Genomic DNA, 16,092 nt, shown 5'->3' with positions numbered 1-16,092 from the left:
CTAAAATTAGAGCCTCCCGAACACAAATATTTGGAATAGATGGCATTGAGGTGGTAAAGCGGAATTTAATAATCCTACCTTAGGTTTTCCAAATGCTTTTAGATCTAAAAATACAACCGTTATTAAGTCCTGTAGTTGCGCTGTGGGTTTGACCTTAGTTTGGTAATACGGGACTCAGATATCAGACCTTGTTATAGCAACAAACTGCAGGGCCGACGCAGTAATCCGATTAAGCGTTGTTAATCCGATTACTTACTTACAATCATTATTAATGCATATGGAGAAATTTCCCAAAGGGGGAGGGAAATTTTCTGGGGAGGAAATTTTCCGCTGGGGGAAAATTTTCAAATATTTTGTATTTAGAAATACGATTGTTGTTAATACACGACATAAATTTTCAGTAGCAGAGAATCTTCCTGGAAGAATTTTTGGCAGAGACAATTTTCCATGAGAGATTTTTCTGGCGGGGGGGGGGGGGATTTTCTTTCTTTTGAACCACAACGACACAAGATAGGTATGCTAGTTACTTATAATATCAAAAGTACTCTGGCATAACTTAATTAAGACCAGTTCTCTTTTGTCCATTTTAAATAAAAAAAAGTTTTTTCAACTAAAAGTAACGAGCAACATTAAAACTCAAAACGAACAGAAATTATTATGTATATGAAGAGGGTTGCATCCTCCTCAACACCTCACTCTTTACTATAAAATTTTTTTAGTACTTTTAAAAAAGCTGCTTATTGTTCTAATATATGACCCTTGTGTTTCAGGAGTCGTTCTTAAAGAATTGGGACCAGATTCAAACTTTAGCGAAAGATCGAGGTGCTGAGGAGGAAGCAGCCTCCTTCATATACGTAATAACTCCTGTTCGTTGTAAGTTTTAATGTTGCTCCTTACTTTCAGTTGAAAAAGCTTATTTTTTTTTATTTAATTTCTGATCGTTTTTCAAATAATCCCAAGTTATCAGGCCCCATCTCCACGGATAAATAACCTCCCACGGAAATGTCCTCTAGACAACTCAATCCCGGTGAAAATTTACCCAGGACAGTTACCCTTAACAACTCCACGCGTAAAATTGAGACGGAAAAGCGAAAGCAAGAAATAAAAACAAATTTGTATAGGAATTCTTGCAAAATTCCCCAGTGTATAAATTCTCCTGGCAAGCTTAGCCCCTGGAAACTTCCCTCCCCATTGAATAACAAATACTATGCGTAAACAAAGGCATAGTTATTGGGCATTTCAACTATGATAAACAAAATGGCTATCTCAAAATTTTGACTGGACGATTTTGGGGAAAAAAGTTGCAGGGGAGGGGGCCTAGTTGCCCACCAATCTTTTTGGTCACTTAAAAGGGTACTAGAACTTTTAATTTCCGTTCGAATGAGCCCTCTCATGATTTTCTAGGACCACTGGGTCGACACGACCCAGTGGTCCACAAAATTCCACATTTTTCCAGATAGGAGCTTGAAAGCTTTACAGTAGGGTTCTCTGATACACTGAATCTGATGGTGGGACTTTCATTAAGATTCTACGGTTTTTAGGGGTGATTCCCCCTTTTTTTGAAAATCATGCAAATTTTCTAAGGCTCGTAGCCGTTAATGGGTAAGACTAAACTTAATGAAACTTATATATTTAAAATGAGTATAAAAAGCCTATTCTTCTGATGTCTATTGGCATCAAAATTCCGTTTTTTTAAGTTTCGGTTGCTATTGAGCCGAGTTGCTCACAGTTCGTTCGTTATCACGAACTGTTTGACAGGTTTATTTCATATCCGGCTCCAGATTTGTCGGGTCTTAATTTGTCACCGTTTTTGGTTTTAAAATAATATTTCATTGTCATGGTTTACGAAAGAATACACCATCAGTTTCAGTAAGAGTGACCTCGCTGCATTATGAACTGATTTCATTATGCATAATAAAGTTAGAACCAGAAGCGTCAATTCAAGAAAATTTATGGGGGGAATGTATTTTCCAATACCTAAGGAGGCATACAGTGACCTTCAATTTTTCCAATGAAAAAACAAAAAAGGTGTTTTTCAATAAAAATACCAGGTATATCTCAGAATCAAAAGGGGAGAGGGAATATATCTAAGAGGGTATAGCCCCCCTCCCGACTGACACTATTGGTTGAATATAAAGTATACAGAATGAAAATATATATAAATATATAAAAGATAAACGAAATCGGCCCTTTGGGGCTTGTAACAGTGATTTTTGAAATAAATAATTTATCTTAAATTCGTCCTACAAATTTAGAAAATATACAAACATTAAATAAATGTAAATAAATATACAAAATATATAAAATTTATAAGAATACAAAAAATTTAAAATACGTGAAAACATAAATCAAATATAAAGATAAAGTTGATAATATAAAGGGAAAGGACTGCATGAAATGTCACTTAATTGAAGAATTGATACCTGAACATCCGTAGCTACGGTGAGCTTAGACGCTTTCTTCTCATTAAGTTAACCTTTTTTGTATTCGAACTGGGAATGATAAGAAATTGAATAAAAGCTAAGATATATATTACCTGCAGTGCATATAGCAAATAAAAGCTGCATACTATCGAAGAAGAAGAACATAACCAGCAATGAGATCGAAGCACCTAATGGCAAACAAAGAGCTTGTATACCATCTAGCGTTTGGATATCTGAAAAATAAAACAACTTATAATATTATCATCAACCAAAAACCTTATAATAAATATCTTCTGGATATTCTGCTCCTGGGCCAGTTGGCACACCCCCAATATTATATAAACGTTTGAAAGGTAGTTTAATGCCAGTTATTGTGAGGTTGTCTAACTTAGTGTTGCTTAATATAGTTTGGCCTAAGCCATGGAAGGAATCTCTAATATTCCCACTTTATAAAAAAGGGAACTCCGTATAACATACTAACTACAGGTCTACTAGCCTTCAAAATAGTTTAAGCAAGATATTGGAAAAGATTATTGATAAGGGATTGAGTTATTGGGGGGATGAGAAAAGAGTACTGGAAGAAGAACAAGGAGGCTTTAGGTCCAGCTATTCGAAAGTAAATCGAAATTTTATTTTATAGTTCAAGTATTAAGTACAGTAAGGGCAAAAATAATCTGTATATAAGATTTCTAGATCTTCACAAAGCGTCTGATTGGCTAGATAGATCCCTATTGCCCCAAGTTACAACTTCCACTAAAAATTGAATTCAAGAGTTTCAAAACAACCACATTCCAATGTACTCGGTACTTTGAAGCTCGCACATAGGGACTAGTTCAATATAATGGCAATATAATTGCTAAGAATTTAAACTCGCTGGCTTTTGGCCCCATTTTGGTGAAAATTAATTTTTCTACAAAACATGACAGGAGACTGATGTTAAGCAATTTACTTTCTTAGTTAAGAAGGTCACTAGATATTTTCTTTTCTGATCAAAGGAGCCATTCCCAAATATTCTACAGCCATTAGTTTAATACTATCACCCCTGATAAAAAATAAGTAAAGAAAAAGGGATACATCACTATTACTCCTGCCAAAAAAATCCTGTTTTTCAAGATGAGAGAATGGGAAGGAGGGAATGGAGGAGGAGGGAAAAAACCTTGGAGGAGGGAATGATTTTTAATGAAAATGATTTAAATCGTGCATTTGTCATTTCGATTTGGCAACATATTGGAGGGGTTTCAGGCTCATTCGGTTCTTTGTAAATTTTTGTGTCTTTCTAACAAAGAAACTGTTCTTTGTAAATTTCCATTAATATAACAATTCTATTCTCCTCAAAATTATTATAAAACCCATCTTTTTTGTAGCAAGTCTGGTATTGTCATCAATAGTTTCGTCATTATTCGTTTCGTCATCACGTGCTTGTTTCGTCACGTCATCTTGTTTCGTCATTATTCGTTTCGTCATCACGTGCTCAAGCATATGCGCAAGATTTTTTGGATAAGTTAGGATTACCTACTAAAATATTTAGGCTTTTCTAATCCATGTCTGAGGGGAAAAAAGATTTAGTAACATAGGTCTGTAACATAGGTCTGAGGCAAGGCAGTTCAGTATAACCTGAGTTATTTTCTCTGTATATTAATGATACGGTATGTTTCAAATACGGTATGTTAATGATACGGGTTTTTCAGAGTAGGTGGGCCCCAACAGTAGATCAATGGAGTATGGCCTTTTCAATACTGTTATTTGTAGATGGCATTACATTGGTGACAAAATTTCAAGATGACATTCAGAAACTTTTAAGTCTTGTCTCGGATTACCTGGATCTCAAAAATTGCAATTAAATTTAGATAAAATGGAAATTATTTTTGTTTTTTTTTAGTAAACAAAGTAGTGATATTGAACAGACTCGCATTTTTTTTTTTTTTTTTTTTTTTATATAAAAGAGATCCGGGTAGTAAAAGAAGCAAGTTATTTGGGTTTCCATTTTTGGGTTCCATTCTGCTAATGGCTCCTGGAAAAAACATACTGCAGCCAGTTTTACAAGAGGCAATGAGCCATGTTTACACTATACAAAAATAGTAGTTTAAAGGAAGATAATAGCCTAAAGATGCTAAAACGGGATACGAAAATCCAAAATAATGCCAATCTTTCATCACGATGTTAAGATTTAGGCGGGGGACAGAAATTGTCCCCTAAATCTTATTATAAATGAATGTAACTGCAGACATACATTTATAGAGCCGTCTTAGCTAAGTAGTTGGCATGCTGGATTGGGAATCCTTTGTCCGAGGAGCATTGGTTCGATTCCTGGCGTGGCCGGTAATTTGGTTTGGGACAAGGGTCAGTGGCGTGACTCTGTAAGCTCAGCCAGAATCGAACCAGTTCTAAATGAGTACCTGGAAAAATTTGGGAGAGGTAAGCAGGAAGGATGTGCGAAAGCACAGGATGGCTGACCCCAACCCCCCATTGCACTTCCTCGCTGAAGGGCCACGAAACGGAGATCAGCAACCCCAAATTGGACCTTGAGGTTCTAGTCCCGTCATACTTTCTTTACCTATGGACTGCAGAAAACAACACATAATCTCGTCATAAAAGGGCACTTGGGATTATTTTCATTGAAAAATGATAGGTTAATATAGATGGTAAAATTCTGGCTAAGATTACTGCGTTACCCAGAACAAGCCAGAGCCGCGTATGAAGAATTGTTTAAGCTGAATATAAAATATTCGTGGCCATTTCAGAGCCAAAACCGTTTGATGAAATGCAGTTTCTCCTATATATAGAAAAATGGCCAAGCCCCCAAAGAAAACGAGAGTGTTTTTCTTAGAGATTTAATGAGCAGGATAGGAGACCAAAATATTCCAGACGAACACTGGAAACTGGAATTCCAGACTGCGTGCTGGCACAAAAGCTTCGGCCAGTTTGTTTTTTGCTATAAGTGTTAGAGAGTTTTGATGAAGAAATTAAATTTACCAATTAAATATATTCAAATTTGGAATCAAGTGCAATCTAACTGTCAACCACTTTTAAAAAATTTAGGTAATCTTAATTTTTCCAATAGACTACGAATTTGCCAGCTATGCAGTATTTTTGGGGATGGATTAAAAGATTTTCTGCTTCAATGCAATGATTTGGCAAATCTAAGGGGAGACGGTAGGAATGATGAGTTGCTACTGAGGATCCTTAAATCAATAGGCAATTTTATTTTAAAGGGTTAAAAAAAAATATTTGTTTGTATCTGCTTATTTATTATGTTTATTTGTATCAGTTTTGTATATGGCTTTTACTAGATTCGGATATATATATATATATATATATATATATATATATATATATATATATATATATATATATATATATATATATATATATATATATATATATATATATATATATATATGCTAAGTAGCATTGCTACTATGCTACCCCACTTTGTGTACAACACGGCATATAGGTATATTTCGTTGAAAACCGAAGTGCTGATTTCGCCTTATTTTTTAAGATATAGGCCTATAGGGTTGTTTAAATTTTTAATTAACCAATTCAAAAGATCCGATTTCATTTTCACTGTCCTTGGTACTGAAAATAGCACCTTGGGAGTCTATACTTTGGTCTACGGTCAATTCTCTGATGTAAAACGAATGTTCAATTCACTTGATTTTATTCTTTGCTCACACTTTTAGTTGCAAATATAAAGTGCCAAAACTAAAATTCACGGTTGCCAATAAAAGCTAATTTATGTTTCAATATTCCATAAGTTTTTCAGAGAAAGAGAAAGTAATGAACACTCACTTTCGGCTACCGGTTTTCCATCTTTTCCAGATTGATTTTGTTTTTCTTTTGCTTCTTGTTCCAAATTCAATGATCTAAAATAATCAAAATCTATAAACTCGTGACAGGCACTAATAACAGCGGACCAGGAGATTTCAATCTGTACGAAAAATGAGGTTCAATCTTGCTTTCTAGGGTTATAATGAAAGAAAGGTTGAGATGGCTAGGACACAATATGCGGATGGAGGAAGACAGATTTCCAAAAATCGTCTAGTCGGTCAACTATCTATGGTCACACCAAAAGCATTTCGTCCCCGAATGGGGTGGGAAGACATCGTAAGGTAAGACTTACGAGAAATGGCAACTTCTTGGGGGGGTGTAAAGGCAGAGGCTTTGAATATATTGGGAAGAAAGAAGACCGTGCGTAGCTGTGTTGGCCTAATACGGCTTGGTGCTGCAGTGAGTTGTTAGTAGTGGTAGTAGTAGTATTCTCTGCCAGAGAAAAATACTTTTTCTTCTGGATTTTTTTTTCTGCCTGATTTTTCTGCCTGGCACTAGAGTTTTTTTTTATTATTATTTATTTGAGAACAAATGAACCCGAACTGATAACACCCCATACACTGGGCGACTTCAAGGTCATGAAAAGGGCTCTACTGACAAACAAACGCTTTATAAAACGCATCGAAAATTTATCTATATGCATTTTTGTTACTTTTTACGAGTCGCAGAAAAATTTTGGGAGGGGAGATCAAAACCAGTAACCCCCCCCCCCTCGTTATACGGCCGTGATTAAGCTCCCCTTACTCCTATAAATATGATACAAACAATTTAACAAAGCATCATTTCCCTTTAAAAGAGAAATCTTCTTGAGACTGGTTCAAACGATCCAGTTACAAATATTGTAGCATAAAAAGATTTTTTTTTTTGTGTTCCTTACAAACATCAAAGTACCAAGGACAGTGAAACGAAATCTGGTTGCTTGAGTAGATTAAGTGGAAACTTTCACAACCTTGTATATTCCAAGAAATTAGCAAAAATCAAGAATTCAATTTTTAATAGAGACCCATGGGCGGATGCAGGGGAAATTTAAGGACCCCCCCCCCACAAAAAGGTCAAAAGTTGTACTACTAACATGGAAGAATAAAAAATACCAATGGTTAGGCCAGATTTCGTCGGTGCCCCACCCAAGCATTAATTCTGTATCCATTCCTGAAAAGATTTCCATATGCAGTAATGCGGGTGCCAAATAAAAAATAAAGAAAGGAGAAGGCAGAAAATCAGCAAAAAATAAGCTAAAACATATAGAACTAAACAGCATAAGAGGCTGCAGCTTTTATTTGAAGGTTTAATTGTCTCCAGGACGCAAAATATCTTTAATGTTGGAATTTTGTGTACTAAAACCGTTGTCAAATTTAACTAATTTACTTGTTCATTTCCACATTTCAACATGGCAACGCTGACGAAAATGAGGTAAAACCTTAAAAACTTCATAAATTTTAAGCAACCAAAACAATGATCTTCGAAGATCTTCGTTTTCAGGTATGAACAGACCTAAGATGAGTCATAGGGATAACAACACTTAATCTTGATGCCCTTCATACTTGAAGAAAAACAATGCTTAAATTTTTTCTCTAAATAATTTTAGAGAAAAATTTTTTAGGCAATTTTAATGAAATTAGTCCTACTATAAACAATAAACAATAGTATAAACACTATAAACAATAATTATTGACCATAGGTCAATAAGTAGGTCAGATCAGTGGAAACGGCAGATTATTTTGGATTACTCTTCAATTTCGTCGCCATTATCGTCAACTCCAGAATAAAATTATTATACTTCACGTCAAGTAAAAAACTGAAAAAAACAAAATTGAGAAAAGAGTCGGTTTTTTATGTTTTACACGTCCTTGGTCTCATGATTTAATTGTAAAAAAGTTTGTGATTAGTAACGATAGTGAGGAAAGATGATTGCGAGAAAAAGGGAAACCAATAAGAAAGATCAAAACGAGTCAGAGGATGATAGTGATGTAATGACAGAGATGACAGTGATGATAATGAGGAAATGATGACAGTGAGAAAAAGGGAGGCTAATAAGGAAGATCAAAACGAGTCAGAGGATGATAGTGATGCGATGACAAAAGATGACAGTGATAATAACGAGGATATGATGGTAGTGAGAAAAAGGGACACCAATAAGGACTAGCCAGAGGAGGGTAGTGATGTAATGACAAAGAGGAAAAAGGTAACAGTGATGAGTCAGTGATGATTGTGAGGAAACAGGAGATTAATAATAAATACCAAACCTAGAAAGAGGATATGGGCATTTTTGAAGCATTAGAATGCTTATTATAAAATAACACACGAAGGAAAAAATTAAACAGGCAGATATAATTGAAAAGAAAAAAGGAGAATTTTACATTTGTCCAGCCAATCTTGATTGCCTGGGAGAAAATCAACGCTGAACGTAAATTGAATACCCCCATTGATCAATACCATAGCATATAATGATAATGAAAAATAAGGAGGAAAGGTCAAATAGAAAAAGAATAATGAAAATTAACGAAAAGCAAACATCCAGATAGAGAAAAAGTGAGTTATAGAAATACAGCCGAAGCAAAAATTAATCATTTTCAAGTAGATTCAAATCATAATTGCTCAAAGCCAATTTTTGTGATTTTATTCAGCCATTCTGACGCCTTTTATCAGCTATAATCTTCCCTTAAATTTGCAGAAAAAAAAATTTCTAGCAGGTATATCCGTCATCGCCGACCAAAACGAACAAATTGCTTTTGAAATTGTCAAGAGAAAGTTAGTAATAACGGATAATTTGAGCTTCCAACTAGTATTTGAAACTATATAATTCAAAATTTTTTTAATGCTCAATTCAGTAAACAAGAGTCTGACATTAAAACATATTGCTGTCAAAGCATAAATTTTTCTTCGGATCAAAGGACCAAAACGATAAATTTAATAAGTGTATTTAGTAGATCTTTTTTTGGCTGCAAAACCTTCCAAATGACAATGGTTTTTTTCTGCACCATTAAGAGGTAACCACAACAGTTGATTTGAAAACAAAAAAGATTAAAATAACTCATAGTAGCCTAGACCTTGAATTATTGAAATACCACAAAAACATTGGATAACTACAGGATATTTAAAATAATAATAACTATATACAGCTTTGAATGATGATGGTATTTTGCCATATTCATAAAATCATGCCATTTTAACTCATTAGCTGCGTTTTTGGTTATTGGTGAGATTGTTCGACAACGAACAGTAGCGCCGAATCACGAAAATATAATGGGGCAAGGATTTTTTTTTTCATTTTCTGAACGACGATCCAAAAAAAATTTGGTTCAAAATCCGTGAGTCTATTATGTTAATTCCGAGTTTTTTTAGTAAAAATTTTAAAATTGATATCTTTTAAAATTCAAGAGGTGAGTAATCCCCCCCCCCTACCCGCTGTTAACAAGGTTGTTCAACGTACAGCTACCTTTTCCGATGTTTTTCCAACCGACATTTTTAACAATCTCACACTCGGTGTAGTTCAGAAAAATACTGCAATTTTGCAGAGTGCAGTCAGTTTAGAGCAAATTTTTTTTAACATAAATGTTGAAACGGATCCAGAAAAGCAAAGTTTGATTTGAAAAATGGAGTTAAATGGAGTATTTGCATAATTTATGGCCCTTATCTCTGTTACTGCATGGATCACGTCCTCTCTTCTCCTGCCGGAGAGGCATTTCAGCGCATTTTATTCACAAACAGTGGCACCGATTGACGAAAATGTTCCGGGAGTGAAAGTTTTATCATATTTTTCATGAAGATGAAAAACAGACATTTTTCTGAATTCTTGGGTTTTTTTTCGTGAAAATGTAAAACAAAAAATACTTAGATCAAATTAAAAGGGGTGAACAGTTGTGATGCCCTCCTTCCCATCAATTAAGATTAAGATAAGATTAAGTTTGTTGTGCTGGATTTGGAATCCTTTGTCCGAAGGACAGGGGTTCGATTCCTGGTGTGGCCGGTTATTTGGTTCTGGACGGGGGTCAGTGCCGTCACTCTTTAAGCTAAGCCAGAATCGACCCAGCTCTAAATAGGTACCAGGAGAAATCCGGAAAAGGTAAGCAGGACGAGTGTGTGAAAGCACAGGATGGCTGGCCTCCAGCCCTCCATTGCCCTTCCTGGCTGAACGACCTTGAAATGGAGATCATCACTCCCGGTTTGGGCTTTAAGGGTCTAGTACAGTATCCTTTACCTTTTTTTATTCATTGTATAGCTAGCTGTTACAATTTTTTTCAACCGTCAATTTTTACAGCCTTGTGTACTGTATATTGCAGAAAAGCAGTACAATTTCCTGGAATGCAGGTAAAATTATTTCAGCACATATGGGGAAACACATCCAGAAGAATAAAATTTATTTTGAAAAACGGGTTAAATAAGCTATTTGCAGAATGAACTATTTTTCAATATTGCAGCATGGATTACGTTTTTCCCTCTCCCCACAAATGCAAAAATTATGAATCGAAAAAAAAAAGAATTTCACAAGGATACATACAGATAAAAGGACTTTATCTTTTTATCTTTTATCTTTTTATCTTTATCTTTTTTATCTTTTCAAGATAAAAGGACAATGAGCTGAAAATTCACATAAGAGAATTTTGAACGAACCGAACCGGACGGTTCAACATTTTATTTCCTATATCTTTCTATTAATCATCCATAAAATTATCTACTAATTACACATAAAAAGCATTTTAAATGCGAAAAATTTAATGGTAGAAATTTCCTTCATGTTCCATTCATACCTGTGGGTTTTTTGCCATTTTCTCAGACGTCACTAGATTTTTTCTCTATAATGATTAAAGCATATGGCTTGCAGCATTAGCCATAAATTCAGAATTACACCCTTAATACTTCGCCCTATACCCTTTTTCCTAAATCATATTTTCTTAAAAACCAACCTTATGGGTTATGTTAGGTTAGAGCTAGTACATTTAGGTTACTTGTTTACACCTTTTTACTAGGTTACAGCAGCAGCTGCAACCATGATTCTTCAAACATATTTTTAAAGAATCCATTGCATTTGAGAATAGGAATTAAGAAATAAAAACTATGAACCTCCCCCCTCTATAGACAATTAACCATCAGAAAATTCGCCCATCTGTAAAATTGAGCAGCCCATGAGCAACTTTGATAAATAAAAAAGAGTGAAGATGGCGTATGAAATTACATAGCGTAAATATACGGTGTAGAATATCCTATAGTTTATTTTCATATTGTTAATTTCTTTGAATTCGGTTTTTTCGTGTTTTGAAATAAATAAATAAATAATGTGCTTGCTTATAAGAAATAATAAATTCGTTCCATATTAAATTTATTCGGTTTTGACTTGGACTTGAGTCTATGTTATTTAGATTAAATTAAACTAAAAAAAACGCCCCTTAACGAGAGAAGCTTCTGATGTACACCGAGTGGACATTTTCTCGATTAAAAGTGTGAACAGGTATCATGTACAATAGATGGTGCCAGACCAAGTCCACAGGAAGTAGTCACCCGTACTTCATAGTCCCAACCTGTATCTCTGTGCACTTCCATAACAGGGCAACCCTTCAACGGTTGCGAGCGATCTTATATATCCGAATTATTTTCTTTAGTATTTATCTTACCGTGCTATGATATTTCAACTCCCAACCCCCAAAACCTCGAAACACAGAACAAAACAGAAATACAAATAAATATTCTAAGACATTCTATACCACATATTCTACCCGCATGAGGGAATCGAATATTCAAGAATATGTAATGATTATGTAAAATCGAATATCGAATATGTAAATCGAATATTCCAGAAACCCTCCTCTTTTTCGTCCTTTTTATTTATCTCACTCTCCCTTTGGCGGCTCAATTTTAAATATGGGAGGAAATTTTCCAGGGGCCTATCTCTGCGGGGAAATCATACGGGGGGGGGGCTAAGGCTAGAACCATAAATTAAATATGGTCAGTATGTTTCATTGAAAGTTGAAGAATCTGTACGTGGTTTGGTAAGCATTAGGTGTTCTGTCTCACGACCGGGGGATCCAGTTGAACTTTTCAGGATTTTTAGGGGGGGATCAAAAGGGCAAACTTTTTTGTCTCCAATCCTCAAAGATGAGTATATGCTAAGGTCTTTTTTTCTTGTCATCGTTTATTAAAAATAAACCGCAAAAATTATTGTTAAAAAATATATATCCGAAGAATTTCAGTTTACAGCCCTTCAAACTGTTCTTCTGTACAATCATATATAGTCAATTCAAGTCTAACTTCCGGTCGGAAACGAGATTTCTGATTTTATCTTCCAATTTCCGATTGATCTCCGACATTTTAATCAATCCACAATTATCATATTATTTCTCGATATGTTGTGATGCAACGTTTATCTTCCGTTTTATTTTTACGGACCTTATTGCACAATACTTCTGCTTGAATTCATCAAGCAAATCCGAGGCTGCTTGAACAGAATACTTAATTATTTTCGGGAAAGCTACTTTACCGTTTTCTCAATTCAAATTTTCAAAAATGCTCCTCTAGTTTTGCATTTAAAAACAATTTGGCTGCACGAGGCCAGTTCAAGCCGATTTTTTTACTTACAAATTGCGACTCAGACCGTAATTTCATTTGCTGCTTTGCTATCAAGTTGGTTGTGTGTTCGAGCCTCGTCAGCAAAAGTTTATCGGGGAAGGATTTCCCCACTCTACTCCGAGATAAATTGCAGGAAATGATCATTCAAATTTGTTTTTATTTCCATTTATATATTCGGGTTACACTGTAAACATATTAACTTATAACTTTGACCGCTTTGACTGTATACATATCCAACAATATTTTTGAAGCAGTTGTCAGAGAACCGAAAACAGTTGTTAACGTCTCATTAACAAAACTGATTAATTCCATTATTATTGTTAGATGGTAACTCCCTAGCCTACCTATTCGCGTATACAGCCATTTTTTACATTATCTGATTTCTATTCAGGTAATAAATTAATGGTCCCCACAAGATTGGCTATTCGCTTCCGCAGCCAGACTGGACGTCAGATGATATATGAAAGAAGGTCAACATATGAGTAAATATACGGGTCATTTCTGCTTAGAACCGGAATTGAAAAATTATTTTCCCCGACTGGCAGAATTGTCCTTAAAATAGAAATTCATTTAGTAAGTTTAAAACCGATTCAAATTAATTTGATCAATTAATTAGTTTAAAATGTAATAAAACCGATCGCGTCTTTAAAATGGTTTAAATTATATTTTTAATGGTCAAATCTAATAATCCGTCACTTCATTATTAATCATTGGTAAATATTCTTTTCTTTCTTAGAAAATTATTAAAAGTAGGCATTTTTGAGAGAAAAAAATTTATGGAGCATTCAGAAAATTCCACTTAAAAATATGCATATTATCGAAAACTAGCAGTGACGTCACTTAGTCTGCTTAAAAAAATCCGCTTCTAATCCTTAGCCATAGCTTAGCCCCTTACGTGAAATTCAGACAGTGACAACAAAAAAGGCTGAATTGACGTTGTTAATTTAATTTCAGGTGTGTTATCAAACGCAAAATTTTATTCATTTTCCGTAGAAAAGGAACGCGCCTGGAAAAGTTTTGTACTTCTTTTTATATAGGCATCTTAGATAACTATTTCAAAACATCATTTTTTTAAGTTTAGAAGAAAGGAAGATAGTTTTACTATAACAGAAGCCTTACATTTTCATTCAATTCGTTCATAATTGATATTCGTTCAATGCATGAATAATCCAGGACCCAAATCGCTTTTTATTTTTAAAAATGGCACTAGAACTTTCTATTTACAATCGAATAAGCTCTCCAACGCTTTTACGATAACGTTTTCAATATACATTCGTTCAATTCGTTCAATTCGTTACATTTCGTTCAAAGAGAAGATATGCCATACATTTTCTACTACCATATTTATGTGCACATCTGAATCAAACAACAAATTGTGCAAAAAATACCGTTTAACACCACTTTCTAGAGCTGCAATGAACAAAAATTTAAAACATAAAAGTAACGTTCCGCGGACAAGAGGCTGCCTAAAGTAACGTTCTTCGTAACGGATGTAAAAGTATCGTTCTACAGATGATGACCTGCTAAAAATTGCGGATCATTCAACACTGATGAAACAAAAAGCAGGACGTCCTCGAACGTCCGTTTTGGAAGAGGACATTAGAAAGAATTTAAAGGAAGCATGAACTTCCTCGGAGGGAGCTCTGAACCGAGCAGAGTAAAGAAGGATCGTCCATAAACGTGTTTGCCTCAGGTAGATAGTTGCCACAGTGAATATTCAGTATCAGTAGTAGCAGAATAAAAATAAAGCAATATCAAATTTTTAGCTGAACATGACTAAAAAGCATTTACTTATTTTAGCAGATTGTACCAAGGGGAGAATTGAATTTTTCGAGTCTCGAGACAAAAACACACTTAATATCAACCAATAATGACTTGTTTCAATTGGCTATCAGGTTACGTAGAATCAGACTGCAGGAACAAACTTCAAAGTTTGTTTGAAGTTTGTCATACGCAATTCTGTCATACGCTAGTCATACGCATTTCTGTATAGATTCTGTGATCTTTAGAGAAAACAAACTAACATCTTTGGAGCAATAAAGATTCAAACCTTGATTGATTTTCGGTTCTATACTAATTCCTCAACACGTTTTATTACCCCGCGTTAACTGACCCCCTCCAACCAAACCCTCAAACTCATTAGCACTGTGAAGGTTATATTCCAGATTGTCTTGAACGATATGCTAAGAATCCTTCGTTAAGATCCTTCTCGAGGCTACTACTTAAATGAGCAGGACCCCGACCCCTGAGGACCCCTTTGCACTGACTAAATAAGCAGGACTCCAATTCCTGAGGATCCCTTTGGACTACACAACATATACATTTTAAAACGTGTTGTTTGCATCAGCATATCTATGCCAAGTCTTTCTTCGCTGAAATTTTCAGCACTCGTGACTTATAGCTTTTTTTTAAATATAATACCAAAGTGAACATAATAATATATATTTAATATATGCTTAAATTTAATATATACTTGCGAATATATGTCTATTTATTGGCAATTATATGCCTGTTTTTGATCAAGTTTTTCTGTTTTAATTTGAGTTATAGTTCTTTAGTTTTGTTCCATATGTTTACCTGCTATCATGCAAATTAGACAATCGCCACAAAAGCTTTTAATACTTGGAATAAAAATACTCTCTGGCACCTGGCTATAAAAAATAAACAAAGAAAAGGCATCATTTACTCATAGATGCATCCATTTATAGTTAAATCGCCATCAATTATCTATTCTGGATTTAAATTGTCATACCAAAGACAAAAACCATTTTACTTTACCTTACCAGCGGCGTCAATTGACGAGGAAACCATTGTTCCTAGATTTTTGCCCCCCCCCAGCTAGTTTTTGATAAAATACTTTTTTTGGGTGGGAGGGGGGAAGGGTATTTTCATTTTAAAATATTATTTGTATTTTCACACAAAAGAATTGAAACAAACGACAAAGTGTTAATGAGATACAGCCACCCAATAGCTGACTTGAAAATTATGCCACAATGTTATAGATCAGATGTTCCTCGCTTTCAGTACAGAATATCACAATCAATTGCAATACCAAAATGCTTTAGATGTGTCTGGCCAGACACATACACAAGAACTAAAAATATGTAAAATTTAAGAAAAAAATATAACTTGAATAAGAAGTACCCAGAAATTTAATAAAATCTATGGTTTCAAAAGAGAGGGGGAGGGTGTGCCTGGGGCACCCACCAAGGGTAAATGCCAGTATCCGGTATCAATTCAGGTAATAAATCTATTACAATAACTCGCCGATCATTGG

General features: G+C 34.7%; 1 protein-coding gene across 2 annotated transcripts in view; it reads right to left on the bottom strand.

Annotated features, from left to right (window-relative positions):
- SppL (signal peptide peptidase-like protein) overlaps window positions 1–16,092 on the bottom strand; it is a 165,160-nt gene that overhangs the window by 65,139 nt on the left and 83,929 nt on the right. For both annotated transcript variants that reach the window (XM_089086667.1, XM_089086668.1), the window contains exons 4-5: window positions 6,216–6,289; window positions 2,537–2,656 (exon numbers count right to left, since the gene is read on the bottom strand). In XM_089086667.1, the coding sequence (XP_088942793.1) occupies window positions 2,537–2,656; window positions 6,216–6,289 (194 nt within the window). The remainder of the gene's footprint in view (window positions 1–2,536; window positions 2,657–6,215; window positions 6,290–16,092) is intronic.

Source organism: Artemia sp. Qi Xiang Cuo, chromosome 3 (genome assembly GCF_049724085.1).
Source record: "Artemia sp. Qi Xiang Cuo chromosome 3, ASM4972408v1, whole genome shotgun sequence".
Classification (NCBI taxonomy): Eukaryota; Metazoa; Arthropoda; class Branchiopoda; order Anostraca; family Artemiidae; genus Artemia; species Artemia sp. Qi Xiang Cuo.
The sequence above is the reverse complement of the archived record's forward strand: the minus strand, read 5'-3'. Positions and strand labels throughout refer to the sequence as shown.